A 25,000-nucleotide genomic window follows, 5' to 3' on the forward strand; every position below is an offset into this window, starting at 1 on the left:
GGTCTCTTGAAGGGTGAAATGAGAAACAGTCGGGGAAAATGGAAATAAAATATACTATTCCCCACAACATCTTCCCCCTCTAACCTCACCTCCACTTGAGAGAGAGAGAGAGAGAGAGAGAGAGAGAGAGAGAGAGAGAGAGAGAGAGAGAGAGAGAGGATACTGCATATGACAACAACTGCCTCGTATTTACACGACTACTCAAATGGAAAAACCGTTTCAGGGAATTTTACCATCAACCATCCCACCCCGAGGGGAAAACCCGACAGCCGCCCTAAGTCCGTATAACTTGTGGAGTGTCAAGACCGGTTCTTGGAATAAATTAATCAAACAATTCAAGGTTGTTTTCAAATTATAACAACCGCATCATTCACAGAAGAGCAACTTTATAAGTACAATTATATCAACAGGTAAAATTTGTGTGGTGGCAGCAACGAAACATCATAATACACTCATCATACATTATATATATATATATATATATATATATATATATATATATATATATATATATATATATATATGTACATGGTCCCAAGTTGCATCACTATATATATATATATATATATATATATATATATATATATATATATATATATATATATATATATATATATATATATATTAATATATATATATAAGTATGACGGTTCACGAGTTTAACAACAGTATACAACAAAGAAGAGACTGTACATGGTCTGAAGTTGCATCACTGCAGGAAACATTGAAGAAAGGGGAACTGGTATTTCCCGGTAAAAATCACCCAACTTTCGTGCGTTATTCATGAGTTCCTTCTGAAATTATCACGGATTTTACTTGTTTTTCAGAAGTGGCCCTGAAAATCTCTTCTTTCCATTTAATATCTTTTTTTCGCAGATTTTCTACGAGCAACAAAATTCCGTTGATGGATTAAAAAATAAATAAATAAAAAACCATCACCTATCACTAGATTTTTTTAATCCTGAGTAACAATAATAATGCTTAGCAATAAGCTAGTCCTAGGAAACACTAAACTTTCACAATACCATCAATGAGATTAACATCTGGTTCAGTCACTGAACACTGGTCCTTCACAGCCTCAAACACTTGCGTTTATTGTAATTCCGGGCGTATGTGGATACACGACTATTTATATAAAATATTAAATCTATATATACAGTATATCACAACAAATGTATTGGCAACAATCTCCATTAACTCTCTCTCTCTCTCTCTCTCTCTCTCTCTCTCTCTCTCTCACAAAGCACAAACAACTCACTAGAGTATTGTGCATTACCCTAAACGAGTTGAAATCAATTTCTCCAGAAAGCGAGACAATTATTTGCACCTTCAGAAACCACAAGCGCTTGTCTCTTTCGTAATATGAAATATATGAGAATAACTCCCAGATACCGAATCGTTTCCGGTTGTCTATATTGCCCAATGTCCCAACATGGTGCAAGATTTGTGCATTGTATGTCAGGGGGTTCCCAAAAGGAGCGCAGCTGTGTTTGCAAGGGGTACATCGACGGGTGATTTTAGTTTTATTCCTTTGCAATATATTGCAGACTGATCATGATGTTAATGATGAACAACTTCTATTAAATCATCGAAATTATAGTACCATTTTATAATCCATGCCCCGACTTGCACTCATCCTTGACTCAGTGGCAGGTCAACTGAGGAAAGTGTCGATGATATTTATGAAGACCGTGAGGGTAGTTGACGTGAAACAGGCTGAGAACAGCTGCTGTATGTTGTTTCTGAACGTCTTGTGCTAGTGTCTTTTTTTTCCTCTTTTTGCCTCTTTGGTAAACAGACTGGCACTGGATGGGAGGGAAGATTGCAGTCGTCCTATTTGGGACGGACAAAGGAAATTTACTCCAAGGGACCATCGCCATGTCCTTCAACGGCAGGGGTCCAATATCCTAACGTCATTGACAAACATGGCAAATTTGCTCAGCCTCTTTCAACTGATAATACTATAACAACAAGAACAACAACAACAACAACAACAATAATAATAATAATAATAATAATAATAATAATAATAATAATAATAATAATAATAATAATAATAATAATAATAATAATAATATACAGTACAAAAGACAAACAGACAAACTGGTCAAGCAAAATCAATACATAGCAGCGAAAAGACGCATATGCAAATACCTATAACACTTTGAATATATCTCAAACGAAACCCGCAATGAGAGAAGCATTATCATTGGTGGAATGACAAGTTTAGCCATTGATCATGTTGACGAGTAAACAGATTCATTTCCTCCTACCAAGTTTCATACTGATCTCGTCCCTGTTTGCAATGCTGCTTTCAATGTGAGGATGCTTCACTTTTCCTTTCTTTTCTTGACAGGTAACTCGGGTAGTCAACAACTTGGCCCCTTTTTACGATAATCATTGGACCGCCATACTCTACATCCTCTTTCTGAAACAAAGTGAGCCACTCGCCTTCTTTATAATGTCATTCCGTCGACAGTTTCCTTAATTTCAACTTCCTAGGCGTTAAGTGGCCATAAAAGAAAAGACTCAAGTAATAAAAACAAAAACAAAAGAACTGAGTTATTTTAACAAGGACTTTGGGTGGCTATGGAAAATTTGAAGGTCTTAAGTGACAAACGAAAAGAAAGAAAAAACTTTAAAATGCCATAAGTGGCCATAGAAACAAATGATTTACACAGCAATAGAGAAATGAAGACCTTAAGTAACCATGACGACAAAGGGTTCGCGTGACCATACAAAACCGAAGGCCTTGAACATCTACAAAAGAACAAAGGCCTTGGACGTCATAAAAAGAAAAGAGTAAGTTGTGAAGTTTTTATATCTCCTATTATTACATCTTACAACACAGAGGGCAACGGCCTATTTATTTTACCTGGCCCAGACCAAGTGAAAGTAAGAAGCAATGGAACGACAAAAAGACAGGAGTGGCCCCTGATGAAAGCAAGAGTCCTGCTTGTAGAAGAACACAACACCCCCAATTTGGGGAAATTGGAAGCACAAGAATGATAACACTTTGCAATGAGGGGGATGGAAAAATGATTGAACATTGACACTTCAAGGAGTCTCTTAGGAGTGGATGTTAAAATGGATGAAATCTAATGGAACATTTCAAGACGACCATCAGTGAAGCTTCTAACGATGAACTTGAGTTGAGAGTCACTCTGTCCCTGTCCTCCTCAAATTCTCCCCACAAAGTACCCCCTTTTTTTAAGGCCATCAAGCAATTTCCTAACAAGAATACCGAATGGTTAACTTGAATCTAGAATAAAAAAATATATATATATGTATATATAAAACGGCACTGACATTTTTACTTGATTTTATGGAATTTAGGAAGTCATGCCAAGCTAGGGGGCCACTTTCGGCCATTCAGCGCTCAAGACAGCGAAAGTCAGGAGTTTGGAGTGACTGGATAGCAAGATAAAGAGTTCTAGAAAATGAAGATGAGGTACAAGGATCTAAAGGTGGAACTGGGAGAAAACCCTATAGTTGCACAAAGAAATAATAGTTAGACGTTGAACAGCAAAACTGAAGAAAGGAAGATGGAATGGAGGTAAAGTAAAAGGCTAAAAAAAAGTGGGTTCAGCTAGCCTAAGGGCAAGAGACATTGCAAACACCCTTTAGTAAGGCCTACTACAGTGCACCACCTGGCGTGCGCTGACGGCACTAACCCCGTGGAAAATTTCGGTTATTTCGTTATTAATGTAACTAACAAATTAGGTCATTAATCACCCCATCTAGCTCACTGAGCACTGTTATGCTAAACCAGATTGAAGCTTAAATCACCTCAAAAAAATCTCTTGTCCTTGAATTATCATTATTACTACGTTACCTAACAAGACCATGGAGTCAAAACCCTGGACTCTCAATCGAATCCGCGGCTCAGAACCCCAACTCCAGTCTGTCTAAAAATCAGTGGTTCTCAACCAGGGGAGAATTTCAGAGTTTCATGGGGGGAGGGATTGTGACCACAAATTTGCAGACTCAAACTGGCTTTAGGACCACACAAAACGCAGTGTGGATCCGTCCGCACTACTGAGAGGTCACGCTGGGCTTTCTCTCCGTAGCTTGTGTGTTTGTGTTAGTATTTTGTTGCATATTATTTGGAATGCACCTTTTGAGGCAGACAATTTTGGAAAAGGGGGAGGGGAGAGAAAGATGAGATTCTGACACCTGGTGCAAGGGTGCACGGGCCAAAAAAGGCTGAAAACCAGTGGTCTATAATCAACAGAAAAAGTCACGAAGATCGCGAGGGAGATTTTTCAGCACTGCCGCAGGGAACTTATTCGTAAACTAATGTTTTTATAAACAGTATTCCCAATAAGGACTGAAACGTCTGATGATAAGTCATTTACGTACAGTACATAGAAGCCGGGGCTCACGCTTTCCTCTCAGAAAAAAATCAAGTACATAGGTATCTAACTTGAGCAAATAAATAAATCAAGTGCCATATGGGAGTTGAGTAAACAAAACTAAGGGCTGTAACTCATGTGTGTTTTTTAACAGGGTACAGTTTGTCTGTGTTCGGCGGACCGATTCCACATCAACTGGAGAAGAATGGGAGAGGAATGATTAAATTCAAGGAAATGGATAGGAAGGAAAAGAGTTAATCAAATAAAAATGGAAGACTAATAATGTAATATAAAACTGCAAACAAATAATGCTGGAATAAAGGAAAAATAACAAGTAAATCTACAAAAAAAGTTAGTAATTAAAATTCAAAAAAAGTTTACTAAATAAAACAGCATTAAGTGTAAAAACATTGATAAACGAATGAAATTGAAAAGATGAAAATATAGATGACATTTCCAGAGTAGATTCCTCATTGCAAAATTTAACTTCCATTCCATTCCGAAATCCTCTATACATTTTTTCGAAAACTGTAAACAGGCTCCTGAAAAATGTTTCCTATGAAACCATTTCTAACTTTCGAGGAACCGCGTAAGATTTTCAATGGAGGAGCTTTCTGAGACGACAAAACTTAAGCTCAGAAGGATCACTCTCAAAATATAATCACGTGTTGCAATCTTGAAATCCACCTTTTGACTCAAGATTCGTCAAATTCACATACAACGTGATGCGTAATCTTACTAACAAACGTACGGAACGCACAGCAAAGCATCTTTATATCCTCGTCGGATATAAAGATTAGGTTTGGTAACCAAATTATACATTACTGAAGCACAGGATTTTGGTTTCTATGCCTAAAAGGCGGAGTAATCAACAAACAAGTAAAAAATGGGCCGAAGTTTCTTCGGCGCAATCGAGTTTTCTGTACAGAATATAACGGTGTATTAAACTCTCAGCAACGGCCCATGAAACTCTTAGCCGCAGTCCGTGAAACTTTCAGCCATGGCCCAGTGGCGGCCTGTGCTGCTGGCACCTATAGCGGTGCCAGACGCACGATCATGGCTAACTTTAACCTTAAATAAAATAAAAAAAACTACTGAGGCTAGAGGGCTGCAATCTGATATGTTTGACGATTGGAGGGTGGATGATCAACATACCAATTTGCAGCCATCTAGCCTCTGTAGTTTTGAAGATCTGAGGGAGGACAGAAAAAGTGCGAACGGACAGACAAATAGCCATCTCAACAGTTTTCTTTTACAGAAAACCAATCTGGTCCAGTGCCCATCAAAAGGGAAAACTCCATCCTCATTAAACACGGAACGATCACTCCCTCAAGAGGAAGGATTCCAGCCTTCCTCTTCAACAAAGATAAATCATTCCCTTAGAAGGATGAATTCTTTCCTTTATCCTCATCATGGAAAAATCACTCCCTCAAGGGGAAGGATTTTATCCTTCAACCTCCAGAGAAAACACAAGACACTCCATCCTTCCTACTAAGCGTGGAAAAGTCACTCCCTCGGGAAGAGAACTCCATCCTTTCTATTAAGCATGGAAAAGTCACTCCCTCGGGAGAACTCCATCCTTTCTATCAAGCATGGAAAAGTCACTCCCTCGGGAAGAGAACTCCAACCTTGCTATCAAGCATGGAAAAGTCACTCCCTCGGGAGAACTCCATCCTTTCTATCAAGCACGGAAAAGTCACTCTCTCGGGAGTGAGAACTCCAGCCTTCCTACTAAGCACTGGAAAATCACACCCTTGAGAACTACATCCTTCCTACTAAGCATCGAAATATCACTTCCTCAATATCGGAACTCCATCCTTCCTCCTCAACAGGGAGAAATCACTCCCTCTAGAGGGAAGAACTCCATCTTTCTTCGTAAGACCAAAATCTCTTTCAAGAACGACTCAATCCCTCTTCCGCAACAGAGAGATATCCTTCCCTCAAGAGGAGGAAAATACCTTGGCAACAGGGAGAAGCCTTCCCCTCCCTGGAGGAGAACCCTTCCCCTTTCATGGAGAGAGAGAGAGAGAGAGAGAGAGAGAGAGAGAGAGAGAGAGAGAGTCCCCCAGCCTTCCCCCGAAACGGAATCGTCAATTCTGCGTCTGATATTAATCCAATCACCCAGAGCAAAGGTTCCTATAACTTCCAATGCTCCAAGAATTAACGTCCCCAATAGAATCACTAAATGCTTTACACTTTTTTCTCTCTGCCTTTTTTTCTCGAACTTCCCCCGTGCAAATAATAGTATATACATTTCCATATCAATCAACTAATGTATTAAAAAAATATATATTATCTTGCTTATTTTAACCATTATTTAGGCAAAAGGTATGCGATATAACGTATATCCATTATGCATATGTGAAATTAAAGCAACTGTAGGTTAATTGAAGGTGTTTCCAGAACATATCAAAATAAAAAGCCCATAGTAAAGTATTTTGGCAAACACTTCACATTAAGCTTATTACTGTTATTATTATAATTATATTACTGTTGAAAAACTGATTCCAAAAGGGAGTTGACAAGTTGAGCATCAACCCACCCGACTGCCCGAGTGAGTAACACGTCACCGGAACTAAAGGGAAAAATCTATATGAATGAATAAACGGAAAATTAGCTAAAACGAAAACCCAACCATTATGGAAATCAAAAATGGGGAGGGGAGCGGGGGCGGGGGGGGCTGGAACACCCCCCAAAAAATAATAAAACGAGCGAAAGCGAATGACAACACAAATAAATTCCATTTCATCTTAGTGATCAAAACCCACAAGGGGAATGCGAGAGGGTGGGATGGGCAGGGGGAGAGGGGCATTCACTGTTGGGATGGGCAGGGGGAGTGGGGCATTCACTGAGTTTCATTACATTTCGGCACTTTCCAGTATGCCATGCAAGCTTGCAAGCTCTTGCTTTCTTTGTTGGCTCTTATTTCTCCTTTTTAATTTCCTCTTTTCCTTAATTTTCTCCTAGTGCGTCCTTTACTTCGCTCAACTTATTACATTCGCTCCGCTATAATCTTTGTCTGACACCTAAATTCATCACCCTCTCTAACCAGCAATCAATTTCTCTCTCTCTCTCTCTCTCTCTCTCTCTCTCTCTCTCTCTCTCTCTCTCTTAACAGCCGTCTGAAAGCGAGTGAAGGATGAATACCGTTGGAAAATGACTGTTACATAGTGGCACAATAGACGATATATAAAGGTATCGGAAGGCACGCAACACCACCAGTTGCCATGGCAACCACCAGTTGGCCCACCCCTCACCTCTGGAACAAGAAGCCCAAACCAGGCCTGGCCCCCTAAACCCCATGGCCACCAAATCAAGTGGGGATAGGGGGCGCCACCCCATCCCAATATCAGCCCCCCAGAACACAAGCAGAGCCAGCCAGCCAGAGCGAGCGCTTGTGAAATTCGGCGGGCAGACTGCGTAGAGTTTCACCCCCCAAAACTTCCTCCAATAACCAGGGCTTGAACGAGCGGGATTCACTGCAAGTTAACGCTGGAATTGAATGCCTAACAATTGAGATCCCTTCCGACAGCGTTATTTGCTAAACAAAGACCTGCTAGTGTGCTTGTTTTTCCTGCGTGCTTTTTTAAATCAAGCCCCGTACTTTCTTTAAAGAATACCATCCGACTATATTAGCTTTTAGGTAAATACTAACGCAAGTATTTAAAATGAAATCTCGTCAAACGAGGATCCTCCAACAAAGTCGAACTTTCCTAATAACAGGCGTTTAATTATGAAAGGCAACACGTGATTGGTCACAACTCATACTTAGGCGAGGAAAAAGCAACGTTTGCAACTAAAGTCAAATCAATTTTTGTACAGAAATTTAGTTCTGGTTTTGGGAAACATTTTTCTTTTTCGCGATGACTGACACGTACATGCCTGCACGAAAACTGTATTTAAGAAAATGCATTCTTGAGCTATTACGAAACAGCATCTGAATAGAAAGGTTCTATGATTCAGGAAACAGAGAAAAGGGAGTTCCATATTCAAGAAAGTACAAAAAACACAGGTAAATGTCCAAGATACGGCTAACTACAAGCTAACAATTCTCAAACACTCAAACAACAAACACGAAAAAGATATCTATACTCGGAGTCGATGAGAAATATTGCCACCAAGGCACTGGAATTCATTGATATCAATCTACTGTTCCCAAGTCCTAGATATCAAGGAGATATTATATCGCAGAACACTTGAAAAAACTGAAAACCTATCTGTTAATGGTGAAAATCTGTAATGCATCTCAAATTCTAAATCCCTCCGCCTTGGCTCAAAACCCACTCTTCCAATAAAATGTAAATGAAATGCATCGATAACATTTCAAAATATCTCGTGGATAATCGATCAGGCAGATAAACAAAGACACCGGTGACTAAACAACCTGCGTTCAACTTTGATGGCGTGTGTAACAACAACGAGCAGCGAACGGTCCATCACGCACCCATACGGAACATTTTCCAAAATTAACAACGAACGAATATCACCGTCCAAAAGCTAACGATCAAAAATCCCACAGGATATAAACACTCCCAAATCCACACAAATGAAACACTGACAGAAGCCCTCCCCTCTTCTCTCCTATAAGGCTATCTAAATTTTGTCTATGGGACGTACGCTGATGGTCAGCATAAAGCCCCTCATTTCTCCATTTCTCTCTCTCTCTCTCTCTCTCTCTCTCTCTCTCTCTCTCTCTCTCTCGTACAGAAAACATGAAAATGTTTTACCGAAAGTAGACGAACAAAGTAACCTCTGTATCTAGCATACAAAACCCTTTGCAACTGTCAGAAGCACTAAAGAACAATTGATGTGTGCTCATCCTTAAGATGAATAACATGCAAAAAATATTATCCTCCTGAAAACCTGACTGGCTGCTCTCTAATCGTTCTAACGAGAATTTTCTCTAGCTTAAATCTGGATTGCGACTGAGCTCGACATAGAAAACCGCATAAAAACGATCTGCATCATTACAAACCTATTTAGGAGAGGGGAAAAAAACTCTCATACACACTGCAGGTTAAATATAAGATTCTGAAAATTTAAACGATAGGGATTCATTTACATGAAGAGCCTCCCGCATTGCTCGATCACATCGAGGAGGCCACGAAGTGATAACTGCTATTACAGTTTAATCTGCCTGGTCTGACTCGTCATCTCAAACGAAGCACAAGCGAGATTATATAGACAGTTTAAACTACCACCTTAACACAAAAGCAACCAGCCTCTTCAAGCAACGAAATGAAAGCAACAGGAGGCATTTCAGTATGACCAGGAACTAGGAGCGCGCTTACATACAAAACGACCGTCCAGAACCCTTTTCAGTTTATTCCAGGAACAAAACGAAGGAATCCGCGCGAGACTTTTTAAGGGGTCAAACATACTGACCTTTCCGTAACAAGCACCATTATTCTAGCGTGACCGGATAAAAAGGATGACATTTAGACTTTTCCCGATAAAGAGCCGGGGGATGGCGGGGAGCCTTAGCTGTTCAATAACACCTTATTAAACAGACGTGTCTCTGTAGAAGGAACCTTCGTTCTCCAAACAAAACCCCATTATCTTAATGTATCCTTATAAAATGAATCAAGTGACCTTATGCAAACTGGTGTCGCAAAGACTATTGGAATTAATCATTCGTGCTGAAAATGACTTTTATAAACATAATGAAACAATGACTCATCTATTCATACTTTGTATATTAAATATTTTCAAGAGTTACATCCATATAACTATACAAATTCATAAGAAAATCACCAGAGATCCTTATTTTTCCAAAACATTAGGTATTATCCGAACTTGTCCGGAAAAGCAGGGCGAGGAGAGTGTCATCCCAACATTGCAACCTGATGTTGCAAAAGCGATTTCCCCCCCCCCTCTAACAACATCAGCCCCTACCATCCCCCCACCCCACCTCATCCTCCCCTATTCCATGTTGCTGGTGAGCTTTCAGCCCTCAACGCAATTTAATTAATGCTTTTGTAGTTTTGCTTGAATTCGGGAAACAATCTGGGGATATAGGATGAGAGAGAGAGAGAGAGAGAGAGAGAGAGAGAGAGAGAGAGAGAGAGAGAGAGAGAGAGAGAGAGAGAGAGAGAGAGAGCATGCAAGGGGAACAATGGCAGTAAATGAATCACGTGAATAGAAACAAAAATGAAGATGAAAACGAAAAATATACACAAAAACAGACTTTGGTGGGAGAATGAACATATCGTCATTTTTTTACAAAAATATACACCAACCTTTGAGAGCCATCACAATAAACCACCTACGTCCACAAACGACCATGTAATGAAATGGAAAAGTGTATTTTCCGACACATATGCGAATAATAATAATAATAATAATAATAATAATAATAATAATAATAATAATAATAATAATGTTTAAAATGCCACAACAATAAACGTATCTACGCTATTCTATTACAACACACTTCTATTGTAATCATAACCGTTCTCCGGGCCACCGTTGCTTCAATAATTATAAACTTCAATTTCGCTTTAATCACGATTAAAATAACGGTCGCTTTTGCAATGAAAACCGATCTTTGTTCACCTTAGGAAACACGGCTGTTGCAATTATTTCTGTTATTATGAAACAAATCTTTTCAACCCTTATGGGGAAAAAATGTGCTATTAATATAAAGCCAATATTTCCTTACTTGACGATCCACAGCCGCATCTATTACCTTTCATCTGTTAATAATAAGCGTTCCAACAGTTACCCCTACTTTAATCAGTGCTGAAAACATCATCATTACCTTAGCATCACAGACTCAGATGCGAAGATTACTATAAAATACCATTTATCTTACTTTACTGTTACAGTGCTACTCGATTCATGACACGAGAGTTAGTCTTAATGCAATAGTTACTGCTTAAAAGCTGCATATCATCACAAAAGATTGTGTCTTATCTCGAGTCAAGAATACCATCATAAATACAATCTTGTCCTTCCTCCTTACCGTGACCTCATCACGGAAACCAATGTACTCCAACTTCAGTGATTTGATTAACATCGTAAATAAAACTCTTATCTTACTGTCTTTATCATCATAAGGAAAACATTATTTTCTTTCTTTACCGACATAATTATCATCTTAAAAACAATCCTGCCTTCCTTTAGGAGCACGATAAATAAAAAATAAAACAATGTTGCCTCATCTTGACTGGCATCATTATAAAAAAAAAAAAAGGGGCAGCATTTCTTTACCCATATGATATATAAAAAAAGAGGGTATACTGTCTTACCTTGGGATCAAAATTGAAGGTGTTTTCGACACGGAGAGGACATTGCAAGCCGCACTTACAAGTACCTTCCGTGGTCAAGTATTCGCCCACTTCAAGGTTGTTCCTGAGCTCACTTCCGCTGGGGCTGCAAGAGAAAAAATAGACCATTTTCAAATTGAAATCATTTTCAAGATCGTTTCGAAGATAAATACTGCGAGTACTTCATGTTTATAGGTTCACACACACGCTCACCATACATACATACATGTGTGTGTGATTATACAGTATGTATATATATATATATATATATATATATATATATATATATATATATATATATATATATATATATATATATACATATATATACATACATATATATATATATATATATATATATATATATATATATATATATATATATATATATATATATAGATAGAGAGAGAGAGAGAGAGAGAGAGAGAGAGAGAGAGAGAGAGAGAGTGTATTTTAAAATCAGGAATGAAATTACAGTTATATACAAACAAGATACTTTTACAAGACTGAAACAGCCCAAACATTCAAAATCAACCCTAGATCCACCTGATCAATTGTAAAACCCCGGATAGTGGTGTGAGGGGGGAAACATGTTCCATGTTTTACAAGTGAAGAGACTGAAGACGATCGTATATTCAGATTTGATGCCTCAACAGAGCATCAAATGTTATACGTATTTCTAGTGCACCCATATCATAAGAAAGACAGTAGTTATACGTGAGGGTCTAGACGGCTTGGCCCAACCATATGGACGTTCGAGAGGTTGGACCTGGGTTAAACGACGGCAGGTCTGAACGAGTTCATTACCAGTTAATAATCGTTGTTACACACAAAAAGATAGATTCGCATTTGTGAAATATATACCAGCATAGAACAGGTCACGAGAGATCATTATCTGGCTAAGCAATCTCAAACTATGCGGAAATCGAGGAAAAACTGAGATGGGTGAACTTTAACAAAATGACTAGAGAGAGAGAGAGAGAGAGAGAGAGAGAGAGAGAGAGAGAGAGAGAGAGAGAGAGAGAGAGAGAGATCTTCATCTTGCCAGGACCTTCACAAGAGGCTACCTGGTTTTACGTGTCAGCACCACCACAGTGAGTCCACCTGGCTATACCTTTGCTAAGTAATTACGTACTTATCCCCCATATGGTAAGAAGCAAAAAGCTGTCTAAGGTCTGGTCTTTGTGCTAAGCCCTATCACAGGTCAATTTCACTGCACAGGATTTCCCACCCCCTACGTCCAAATAAACTATTTATAGTTGCCAGCCATAATCCAGCTACTGACGCCTTAAATCTCCCGTTCAAAGCTCTTGTCTTTAAAAGGATCACACACCTGCTGCGAGAAGAGGTCACACACGTGAACCTAATATGTTAGGACATACGCTTGCATTCAGGTGTAGCACCTGTACCGGGCACCTGCTTCCGGATTGCTGGCAGTGTGTAGAACACAGCCATGTCCAAATGAGATAAGACGCTAAAAATAACGATAAAACAATAACGTGTTTCCAGGCTATTTAAACGTCACCTGATCTATGCAAGGAATGCATCATACATTCGTTTAAAAGGCAACCTCGGCCAGATATTTGCATACAACTTCTGAAATCTAAATGCTCTTCTTGAAGTTTTTATAATCCAAAGCTGATGCGACAACGACCAAAGGAACTTAGCTAAATCCCTAGAGAGAGAGAGAGAGAGAGAGAGAGAGAGAGAGAGAGAGAGAGAGAGAGAGAGAGAGAGAGATTCTTCGGAATGGTTTCAACCCAGTGGGGTGAGAATTACCTTTTCGAGGCCCTCTCGTTGTGACAGCGTACATTTTCACAGAACAGTGAATACTTCCGTCCAGTTTTCTCTTTTCATACCTATTTCTCTCTCTCTCTCCACCCTGCCTACTACCCCAAACAGTCGTCTAACAATTATGTATGTTATTTACTGCTTCCCTTCCTTGTCGAGTTCGAGAATCGAACACAGGTCGCCTAGCATTGAGCCAGACGTTACTACCACCCACGGAACGAGAGAGAGAGAGAGAGAGAGAGAGAGAGAGAGAGAGAGAGAGAGAGAGAGAGAGAGAGAGAGACTTAGCGTATCCATGTAAACAAACAATAAAAAAGATGAAGAGGTCCCTTTGATATAAGGCTATCTTCCAACATTTATACAACTACACCTGGGGTCTCCATGAATTGCCTTCAAACGTAAATTTCCATTATACTTCAAAGCAAACGTGACAGTTATTAGGTTCACTGAAGGATTACGTTAATAACTTCAGGTCTAATATCTGGGTATCTGGGGAGTTAATATACATCATGCATATTCAACATCTGGCGCACATGATGAGGTCACGCCACTGACTTACATCGACAAATAGATTGACTCGATCTGCCTGATGTCAGAGCAATAATCATATGCAAACGTTTTGAGCTACAACAAGAATTTGCACCTAATATATAATAGTAATAATATTAATGAAGGCATGTGCAACACGGACAATCTATGGGAAACGGTACTGAACTCAACATCGTCCAGCCCGGGGCCAGCCTCTCATCAGTGGCATCTATACACATAGGCAGAATGAACGTACGTTACTTCGAGCTTCACGACTCTATGTATTGTTGCCATGGTCGTTACTTGCCGTCCAAACCCTCTCCATATTGCCTCATTTTTGACAGTATGGGCACACGGGAAATTATATTAATGTCCAATTTCCGTCGCCTCCCCAAAAGTTATTCACTTGGAAGGAGAAGCGCAATGAATGCTCTCATCCACTGTCATCAAATTCTGTGCACTTGTTTCTGCGATATTCTGCTGACGTGGGCACAAACAAACAAAGCCACGTGCGTGAATAATCGCCTCGCAACTTCACAGACAGATGTTGATGATCATTAACAAATATACATTTCAACAATTAGGAAGAATTCCATATTTAGATGACTTTATTATTCATGAAATCAACATTTGACTGTATTTATATAAATAAATATCCGCGTCTCATCCTTGAAATACTTTGGAAGAACTTAATGAGAGGAACATCAAAACATCCAACGACTATAAACCTCTTAACTTCTGATAAATCTGCTCTGAATGCTGAGACTCAGAATTTTAGGAAGTCCGTCATGATCCTTCCGAGCACCACGACGCTTTCGCCCCCACCCCCTGCCCCCACAACCTCCTTTTTTTTTTAACTGCTTTTCATATACTTATGTTTATGTCATTGTGCTAACAGCGTTTTCTTTTGTTTTCTTCATGTTTATCACACAAGATGTGCAAACTTTGAACAATAATAATACAAAATTTTTCAATAAAAACATACGGTACCCATCGGTTATTTTCTTCTTTATTTCCCCATACTTCGTTTCTCTTTAATAAGTTTTTATCTATTTGAATGTCACCGAAGTATAAAAATAAAAAAAAAATGAACTAGTCACCTTCCGCCCGGGCAGAGTTGAATAACCTTCCCAGTGACGTCACATGTTCGATGTCCACCCAAGGGTCGCCACTCTGAGTCAGAAAGCGGAGAGGAAGAGAGGAAACCCCAGTGACTGCTAGAATGGAAGAGACTGCTGACTCAACGGCTCAAGCTCAGTGACTCACTGGAATTCCAGCATCCGATGCGGAAGAGCTGGCGCAAGACTCCTGAATCACTGGGACATTCCAGTCAATCATGCATGGAATTCCAACGACATTTAGGAATTCCTGTGAATCACGCCGAGAGTTCTTGTATGCCACAAGCCTAATTAATATAGTTTCGTGAATCACACTTAGAACTCCATCTCACGATATTCATGGACATTTAGGCATTCCTGTGAGTCACCCTTGGAATTCCTGTATCTTAAGACTCCAATGAATCATATTTTGAATCCCTGTGAGTCACGTCAAGGAGTCCTACACGGTATAATTCCAAATCATATCGTTTCAGAGTGTACGCCTGGAATGTCAGGATTTGTACAAAGAATACTCTAATTGATGGCTTTCAGGTCTAATTACGATGCAAAACTACATCCCCCAGCATTAATTAATGAAACCATTCAGATTTTAAGGAATAAACATCTAAGTCAGATGGTACTGAATTGCATCATTTTAATCTTGTGGAATAACATTTCACAAGGCGGCCTATAACAGACCAAATATTGGCGAAGAGGAAAAATTGTCTGAATTTTGGTCCATAACTGTGGCTAACATTCCTTCAACCTTTAGATTTTCCAATACGTCTTGAGAGAGAGAGAGAGAGAGAGAGAGAGAGAGAGAGAGAGAGAGAGAGAGAGAGAGAGAGAGTTACAAGTGTGGCGTACAAGTGTCAAAAAAAACAAAAAAACAGAGAGAAAATCTGACTGGCATCACAGAAAAATTGGTCAACGACAGAGAGGGCGAGAGCCGCCCACCACTTTCATTCAGTTATCAATCCAGAAACATATGGAGAAAAATTAAGCGGAGAGAAAAGTTGTATTGTTTCCAGAACAACGTCGAAACAATAGCAAAATTTTCCCAGGCCGAAAGAACTCCCAGCAGCACAAAGCAAGTTCTGTCACGCGTTCATTCCGACGAGCGCGCAAAACACTGACACAAACATTTCCAGAATTATTTCAAGTTTATGAAAATTCCAGGAAGGCCGCTAAATAACGCACGCCGCACTCATGACTGAATCGGGAGGGCTTCCGGTCCAATGACTCATTCCAGGAATTAAACTAATTTATGCAGATTCCCAGGAATGTCACCGGAGCATTTTTAATACTCGTCCAACAAGGAACGATGCGAGTTCTGTGCGGCATTAGCATAAGTGAGTATCATTTTGCCTGCTATTTCACCACTGATTGTAGTATGGAATATGTAAGGCAAACATACACAGACTCACGCAAGCATGTGTGCATAAAAAAATACATATTCATACATACGTTAAAATATATGCATATGACCCATGAGCCAACCATTCCTTAAAACATACAAATGTCTCAACTCACTTTTCAAAAATCCAAGTAAGTTGCTAAGCAATGAGTATGAATATCTCACGGTTTCAGTGTCACTACAGAGAGAGAGAGAGAGAGAGAGAGAGAGAGAGAGAGAGAGAGAGAGAGAGAGAGAGAGAGAGAGAGAGAGAGCTGCTCCTGTTCACAGCTGTTGTTACAATAACAAACTGAAGAACAGAATAAAATACAATGTAAACCGGCACATATAGCTATAGGTATATTTCTTTAGTAATTTACCTTCCACCTTCAATAATATAACAATAATAATAATGATGATAATAATAGTAGTAAAAATAATAATAACAATAGTCAGCCACATACCGGACACATTCTAAATCAGACAACAGAATTACTGCTTGTTCTTGATCCAAACCGTTCAAAATTTATGAAGAGATTCCAGGAAACTTTCGGGAAGGCGAGCCAGGCTCAGCACCAATCGATAGGATTCTGGTAGTGTTCCAGATTATCACCTCCAAAATCTAGGGGGTGAAGTGACTTTTGACCCAGGACGAATCGTCAACGAGGAGAGTTTCCAGAAAACTCTTTCACTCTGTTCCAGTATCATCAAAATCATCTTCATCGTCATCATCATTATTATTAATTATTATTATTATTATTATTATTATTATTATTTTTATTATTATTATTAACCGTGCTGCAACCTTACATGAAAAAGGAAACTATCGCAGGCCCTAGGGCATCAATAGAGAAAGCCGCCACTGCAAGAAAACATAATGCACAAGTAAAGTACATACAAAACAATAGAAAAACAAAGTCAATACAAAGACAAAACAAATCAAAATGAATTGAAAATCATGCGAACAAGTTCGAAAACAAAAAACCATCACACCCATTTTGAATACCTGAGGCATTAATAATTCAACTGAACGCAAGGAATGATGAGAATTAAGTGAAATTTCATACTGCATACACCACCAGTTAACCGAACAAAAGTTCCTCGTTGGAAGAGTGGGTTCCGTTCTCAACTAGCACTCTGCTGGCAGCGAGTTCGAATATGTGACCGGCCAATGAAGAATAAGAGGAATTTATTTCTGGTGATAGAAATTCATTTCTCGCTATAATGTGATTCGAATTCTACAATAAGCTGTAGGTCCCGTTGCTAGGTAACCAATTGGTTCTTAGCCACGTAAAATAAATCTGATCCTTCGGGCCAGCCCTAGGAGGGCTGTTAATCAGCTCAGTGGTCTGGTTAAACTAAGATATACTTAACCGAACGAAGGGGCCAGATACTAATTTGAAGATCTGGTATATGAAATTTATAAAATCTTTTTATCTAACAATTCAAAAGGCTGCTCAAGACCAAACAGGGGAACATTTAAAACACAGCAGAGTACAAAAATTAACATTTCATAAATTAAATGGATTCCAAAGATCTTAAAATCTTCACCATAAGAAAAATCTTTCAAGCGAATGAAAATTAGAGACTAAATATATTTTTCAAAAGTAAACTTGCAGTCAAGGATGACATGAATCTCATAAAAGGCAACCAAACATAGTATTTTCCCACGATGTATATCAAAATTACCACTGGTGGGAAGAAATAAAGAACTATATTATGTTGGACAACAAAAGATCCTGGAAACCTGCCGACTTTCAGACAAAACACTGCTTCAACAATGGCAAAATTAAAGATCTGAAGCGTGTATGTTGACAGCATCACCTCTGCAGACCCGAAAGCCTTACAAACAAAGCTTACAAGGAAATTCCTGGCAGCACAGGATACGTTTTCAGTGCTGTGGAAAAGAAAGCTTGGAAATATTAAGGATCGACAATCCAAAAAATCTATATTCGGCACGAGTTTTGTGGCGGTTACCAGCTATTTCATTTCGCACGCGGGGAGGAGCCAATAGCAACGATACAAGCAGCGTCGTCTGCGCACTGTACTGTCTTAGTTTCTAGGGCCACAGCCGCACCAATAATAAACACCAAACAAGTTTTCTGTACAGCGTATAATGCCGTATGAAACTCTCAGCCACGGCCCATGAAACTTTCAGCCATGGCCCGATGGTGGCCTGTGTTGTTGGCACTTATGGCGGTGTCAGACGCACGATCATGGCTAACTTTAACCTTAAAATAAATAAAATAAAATAAAAAACTATTGAGGCTAGAGGGCTGCAATTTATTATGTTTCATGACTGGAGGGTGGATGATCGACATACCAATTTGCAGCCCTCTAGCCTCAGTAGATTTTAAGATCTGAGTGCGGACAAAAAAATTCGGACGGACAAAGCCATCTCAATAGTTTTCTTTTGCTGAAAACTAAAAACATCAAAGACTTCACAACAGGACACTGTGGGACACCATAAAGATCAGTCTATATACCACCAATATTAATCACAGCGTTAAAATACACTATACAACGTTGATGAGGTGAAGTTAGTGACGTCTCAAGCAAAATTATGAAGTATATGAGTCATATACACAGAATAAAATCTTGGAACTAAAATACTGTACTTGAATGGAAATAGTAAAAAGGAAAAAAATTGCATTCCTGTATCAAGTCATAAACAATTTATCTCTCAATACTATCAATACTGATGAACAAGTGACATGTCTTTGTAAACGGTACATGCCTGTACAAGAATGTATCAATCATCACATCACAACAACAAAATTACATTCAAACCAAGATGTAAAATTAACTTTAAAAGGGACGCATACATGTAAGTTAGCAAACATTAACAATTTAAATCATACATATACATACATACACGCACACATATGTGTGTGTGTATGTGCGTATTCATGTTTGACAGTATTGTACAAAACGGAAATAAAAAAAAATGTATATTTTTCAAGTTACACAAAAATATTTTAAAGCTTTCGTCCATCTCTTGTGGACTTCTTCACTACTACACTATAATTACCTTTACGGACAAGTCCACAAAATATGGAAGGAAGCTTTATAACCTTTTTGTATAATTTCAGAAATACACGCTATTACCAAAATAGGAGTATGTTTAATGTATCTGGAACGTTTTTGCACTTCAATGAAGGATGATACAGCACTTATATATATATATATATATATATATATATATATATATATATATATATATATATATATATATATATATATATATATATATGTGTGTGTGTGTGTGTGTGTGTGTGTATAAACAATACATACGTATACATATATATACACAAAAATGCTATCGAGCGCGGTTAGTATCAGCATAGGTAGTCCTTCATCCCCATCTCTCTCTCTCTCTCCCTCTAATCAGCAAATGCTTTGGCTTTCACCTAAAACATCTGCCGGCATTAATCTCAAGCAGACATACCAAAAGCCTCTTAGGCCTCAAAGAGAATCGGAGTCTCTCTCTCTCTCTCTCTCTCTCTCTCTCTCTCTCTCTCTCTCTCTCTCTCTCTCTCTCTCTCTCTCTCTATCTTTTTTATATATATAAATATATATAGACATATATATATATATATATATATATATATATATATATATATATATATATATATATATATATATATATATATATATATATATATATATATATATATATATATGTATGGTCACTTTTACCAGATACATAAGTAATTGTAACAGCCATAAAGCCCTCGCAACTTCTCGAATTCTTCGTGCTTTTTGCTTTTTTTTTGGGGGGGGGGGGATAAACTTGTCACTACAAAGCCTTAAGATCCAAGCGCAAGAAATGTGAAGTAGTTCTGATGTTCGGTAGCGGGAAACGAAACGGCGTCCCATAATCATAGCAAGGTCACGGTGCCGACCTGACCACGAGAAGGAAAGTTTAACGATGAGGAAAGGAACCTCCAGCAGCCATCCCAGTATTAGGTGTATTTCAGAAATGGATGGAGGGTTCGGTGTCAGTGAGGTTTCACGATATCTGTCACACTTACTCCAGTTATTTTTTCAGAGCAAGTCCGATGATGCAAGCGGTTATGATCCTAACTATACATTGCAAGTTTCGAAATTAAATATTAAAAAGCCTTTTTTTTTTTAAACACTGTACGGAACACAGCTACGAAGTCTCTTCCATAAGAAAGTACCACTGCTATCTATCTTTCATACGTCAAACCCTTCCAACCAATTTCCATTAAACTATCCGCTCTTAAAAGGGTTTCCAGACATGATATACGCTTCAATTTCAGGTACGCGATATTTTTAATTCCACTAGTTATTTCCCTAAAGAAAGATCTTATAAAGCGCCTATTCAACCCTCGACAGAACACATTATAAATTCTGCAATAACTACTGTAATTAAACAAGGCAATTAAAAATCTTTCAATAAAAGGCCTCCTTTAAACAACTTTCCCTGAAAAAGCCCTAGCTCGACGTCAATCCATCAGATATAATCCCGTATCAAATATAACGTTCCGTATTAAACATTTACCGCGAGGAAGATAACCTACTACATCATTTCCGTGCGCAAGTATCCATACTAAACATTTCCCAAAAGCCCCTCAATTTACCATTTCCAATATCCCATACGGAAGTCTTGCCATAAGCAAGTCCTGCAATTAAACGTTTTCCCTCACCAAGCATTTCCATTCCGATATTTCCCACCAACCTTCCAAGTGCTGATTATTCAGTCTGAATCAAGATATCATTTTAATAATGATGGATACAGAGAAGCAAGACAGCTTCGTGTCACTGCAAAACAAAAAGGGGATGGGGGAATTTTCACGGAGTTCCTTCTTGCGAAATGACAAAATTGCTTCTTGAAAAACAGGCGGATAAACACTGGGGAGGGCACAGGGTCCCGCATTCTTGGAAGCGAAACCTATACCGTATCTATGCAAATGAAACCTGAGGTGCCATATTTTATCTAGGCTAGACCAAGGTTAACAAACAACCTGAACATGAAGAGGCTACCTCAGTAATGTGCAGCCAAATAAGAATAGAACGTAAACGCAGTCCTCTTCAACAATATGACATCCAAGATAAACGAGAAGTGACAGTGCTCCCACACGTAACAGATCGTTTTGCATGACGTTCTTTGAGATCAAACGCAAGCAGAGGCAGCGACAGATAGACGAACGATTTTATCATCACTTAGTCCCCCCACCCCCTTCTCTCTCTCTCTCTATCTCTCTCTTTCTCTTTCTCTCTCTCTCTCCGTGACGTTCTTCGGAGGCAGAGACAAGAAGACAAACGACTGCATCGTGTCCACTCTTCGAAGCACGGTAAAGATGATTCTCTATTTTCTTCTCTTTCTTAGAACCCCAGACGACTCCCTCTTTTTCTGACATTCTTCGAAAGGAGCGACATGCGAACGAATGGTTTTATCATATTCCTCTTCGAAGCAGAGGTCTCTCTCTCTCTCTCTCTCTCTCTCTCCTCTCTCTGAGGTACAGGTGCGCTCTCTCTCTCTCTCTCTCTCTCTCTCTGAGGTACAGGTGCGCTCTCTCTCTATCTCTCTCTGAGGTACAGGTGCGCTCTCTCTCTCTCTCTCTCTCTCTCTCTCTCTCTCTCTCTCTCTCTCACACTGAGGGACCTGGGGCAACCCGAAATGTAAGGTCGTTGTAAGGTTTGTAAGGTCTGTCTGTCTGTCTGTCTGTCTGTCTCTCTCTGCGCTCTCTCTCTCTCTCTCTCTCTCTCTCTCTCTCTCTCTCTCTCTCTCTCTCTCTCTGAAGCAAAGAAGATTCTCTCTTTCTCTTCAAAGGAAAGAAAGAGGGCTCTCCCCATGATCTCCCTCTCGCTCTCCTCCCCGAACCGAAGAAGAGGACACACACGCCCATCATGCGAAGCTTATGGCTTTAACCTCACCACTTTAAACCCCCCAATAATACGGCACATATCATACAACCTCCTCGCCGTCTCTCGGATCCATCGTCTGAACGTGTGAAATTATGTCTCACTCACAAAAATGGGCGCTGCTACTCGAAATTTTGAAGAGACTGTAAATACAATGCACAGTATAAAACTGTACCTTGAGAGAGAGAGAGAGAGAGAGAGAGAGAGAGAGAGAGAGAGAGAGAGAGAGATACTGGTTTTCTCCCAAGAGACAACAATGAGGCCTGATGGAAATAGTTATGGTGATAATAGACAATTTCTTCTTGAAATTAAAACTGTCGGGTCTCTTCTTTGGTTAAAATCTGGCAGTGCTCTGAGACTCACACACAACAGAAACATGAACACTTTCTCCATTTCCTATGGGATACTACAGCGCACCCTCGGCTTTCTAAATGAATAAATCATCTTTTTCTATTTTCCCATAATAGCATTCCATTTTCTACCCCAAAAGCTCAGCTGCAAATTTTGGCTTGTCCCACATGGATGTATGATCATTTTGAATAATACACGAGAAGGCCTCGTATACCATAATATATATCTCACTCACAACCATAATAACACATACGACGGCTACCAAGATTATGATAATGTATGAGATGGCTCAGCTACATCACAATACTAAAGAAATGCCAACCCATGTGATGCCCTGAAAGACCAAACACTACCCTTCGCAAAGCACACCGCCCTCAACGACATAACACAGTCGAGACGCGTCAAGGTATGTTCTGATAAACGCATGACCACACAACACGTCCGTATGTGACACTTTATTAGAATGATTCAAAATATCCACATATCCATCAAGAACTCAATAACTTGCTCGGCAAGATTCTTCTCTCCGCATGGGAGAAAAGATAAGGAAAACAGGTGCCCAGGGCACCACACCACTCGAGAACGACATGCCACACTGAAAATAAATCAGGGCCTAATCACCGCATGGCCTGACCGCATTGACGAGGCGGAACATAACCCTACTCGGAGATTCAGCCTCCCTAAGAACGGGTCACTGTTCAGTTCCCCGGGTGGTCCGCGGGTAGGCCTAATCAAGCGACCCATTTCTTTTTTTTCTTGGGTGTCGAAAGGGCATTTCCTGATGCTGATGACCAAGACGAGCATCGGGAAATGCCGATTTTGTCACCGCTGGTTTTTGTATCAGTGAAGTTGAGCAAGGGTCTGGTCAACGGCTGGCTGGGTGACCAGACAGTGTGACGGTGCCTACTCCTTTTGTCTTTTGATCAGTGAAATTATGCAACGTTGAGTCTGGTTAGTGCTTAGATAGGTGGCCTCCAACGAATGTCACAGAGTGCTGACAAATAACCTCCCGTGACCGTATGAAGAATATAGTCATGTGGTCAGCAGAATATTCCAAATATCCCTATACAGACGCAGACACCAGTCCTCATGCAATCTGGTTTGAGCATGAATGAGTTACAATCAGCCTAAAATCCAACAAAGCGATTAAATTAAAGCGAAGACCGAAGGACGATAAGAGTCCTTATAAATACATAATTAAGAAGAGAGAAGTTTCGAAATGTAAACAATACAGTAGTCTATCAAATCAAAACTGAGTGCAGTTCGTCTCAAAGAAACGTATTATGTATTCACCCAGATGTTCACGTAAACTGAGGCACGTCCCTTTCATTTTGCCTTTTTTTTTTCTTGCCGAGACACAAGAGTCATCAAAGTAACCAATGAGCCTTGAAGGTTGTTATCAATATCGATAATCATTACAATAAAGAGAACAAGACCGAGAATAGTTCCATTTCACTCCTCCTGATTCGACTTTGACGGCTTTTGATAATACTTCACGAGCTGACCCCTGAAACGTTTGATCTCAGAGGAGAGATAATAATAATAATAATAATAATAATAATAATAATAATAATAATAATAATAATAATAAAAAGGCATGATTCAGTGGCAAATCCCTCCACTGGAGCCTGTGCAAGAAACACCAGCTAGGTTGCATATTAAGTGGCACGAACACCAACCTGAGGGAGTGATAGAAAACGCTCAGGCAAAGATCCTCTGGGACTATGGTATCAGAACGGATAGGGTGATACGTGCCAACAGACCGAACGTGACGTTGATTGACCAAATCAAGAAGAAAGTATCACTCACTGATGTCGCAATACCATGGGACACCAGAGAAGATGAGAAAGAAAGAGAAAAAACTGATAAGTATCAAGACCTGAAAATAGACATAAGAAGGATATGAGATATGCCAGTGGAAATTGTGCCCATAATCATAAGAACACTAGGCACGATCCCAAGATCCCTGAAAAGGAATCTGGAAAAACTAGATGCCGAAGTAACTCCAGGACTCATGCAGAAGAGTGTGCTACTAGAAACAGCCCACGTAGCGAGAAGAGTGATGGACTCCTAAGGAGGCAGGATGCAACCCGGCACCCCACACTACAAAAACCACCCAGTCGAATAGGATGACTGTGATAGACAAAATAATAATAATAATAATAATAATAATAATAATAATAATAATAATAATAATAATAATAATAAAATTTATTTCAGTTCATGGCCATATACATGGAATATACAAAGTAGAGACAATACCATACGCATAATCTAGGTACATGAGATAACATGATAAAAAAATGATAATCGGCAATATCC

At 39.4% G+C, this 25,000-nt stretch overlaps 1 protein-coding gene across 2 annotated transcripts in view; it reads right to left on the minus strand.

Annotated features, from left to right (window-relative positions):
- LOC136856674 (uncharacterized) overlaps positions 1–25,000 on the minus strand; it is a 505,300-nt gene that overhangs the window by 254,378 nt on the left and 225,922 nt on the right. For both annotated transcript variants that reach the window (XR_010858454.1, XM_067134732.1), the window contains exon 3: positions 11,606–11,729. Coding sequence is in view for 1 of the 2 variants with exons in the window: in XM_067134732.1 (XP_066990833.1) it covers positions 11,606–11,729 (124 nt within the window). In the remaining variant the exon portion in view is untranslated. The remainder of the gene's footprint in view (positions 1–11,605; positions 11,730–25,000) is intronic.

The sequence above is a fragment of the Macrobrachium rosenbergii genome, chromosome 36 (genome assembly GCF_040412425.1).
Source record: "Macrobrachium rosenbergii isolate ZJJX-2024 chromosome 36, ASM4041242v1, whole genome shotgun sequence".
Classification (NCBI taxonomy): Eukaryota; Metazoa; Arthropoda; class Malacostraca; order Decapoda; family Palaemonidae; genus Macrobrachium; species Macrobrachium rosenbergii.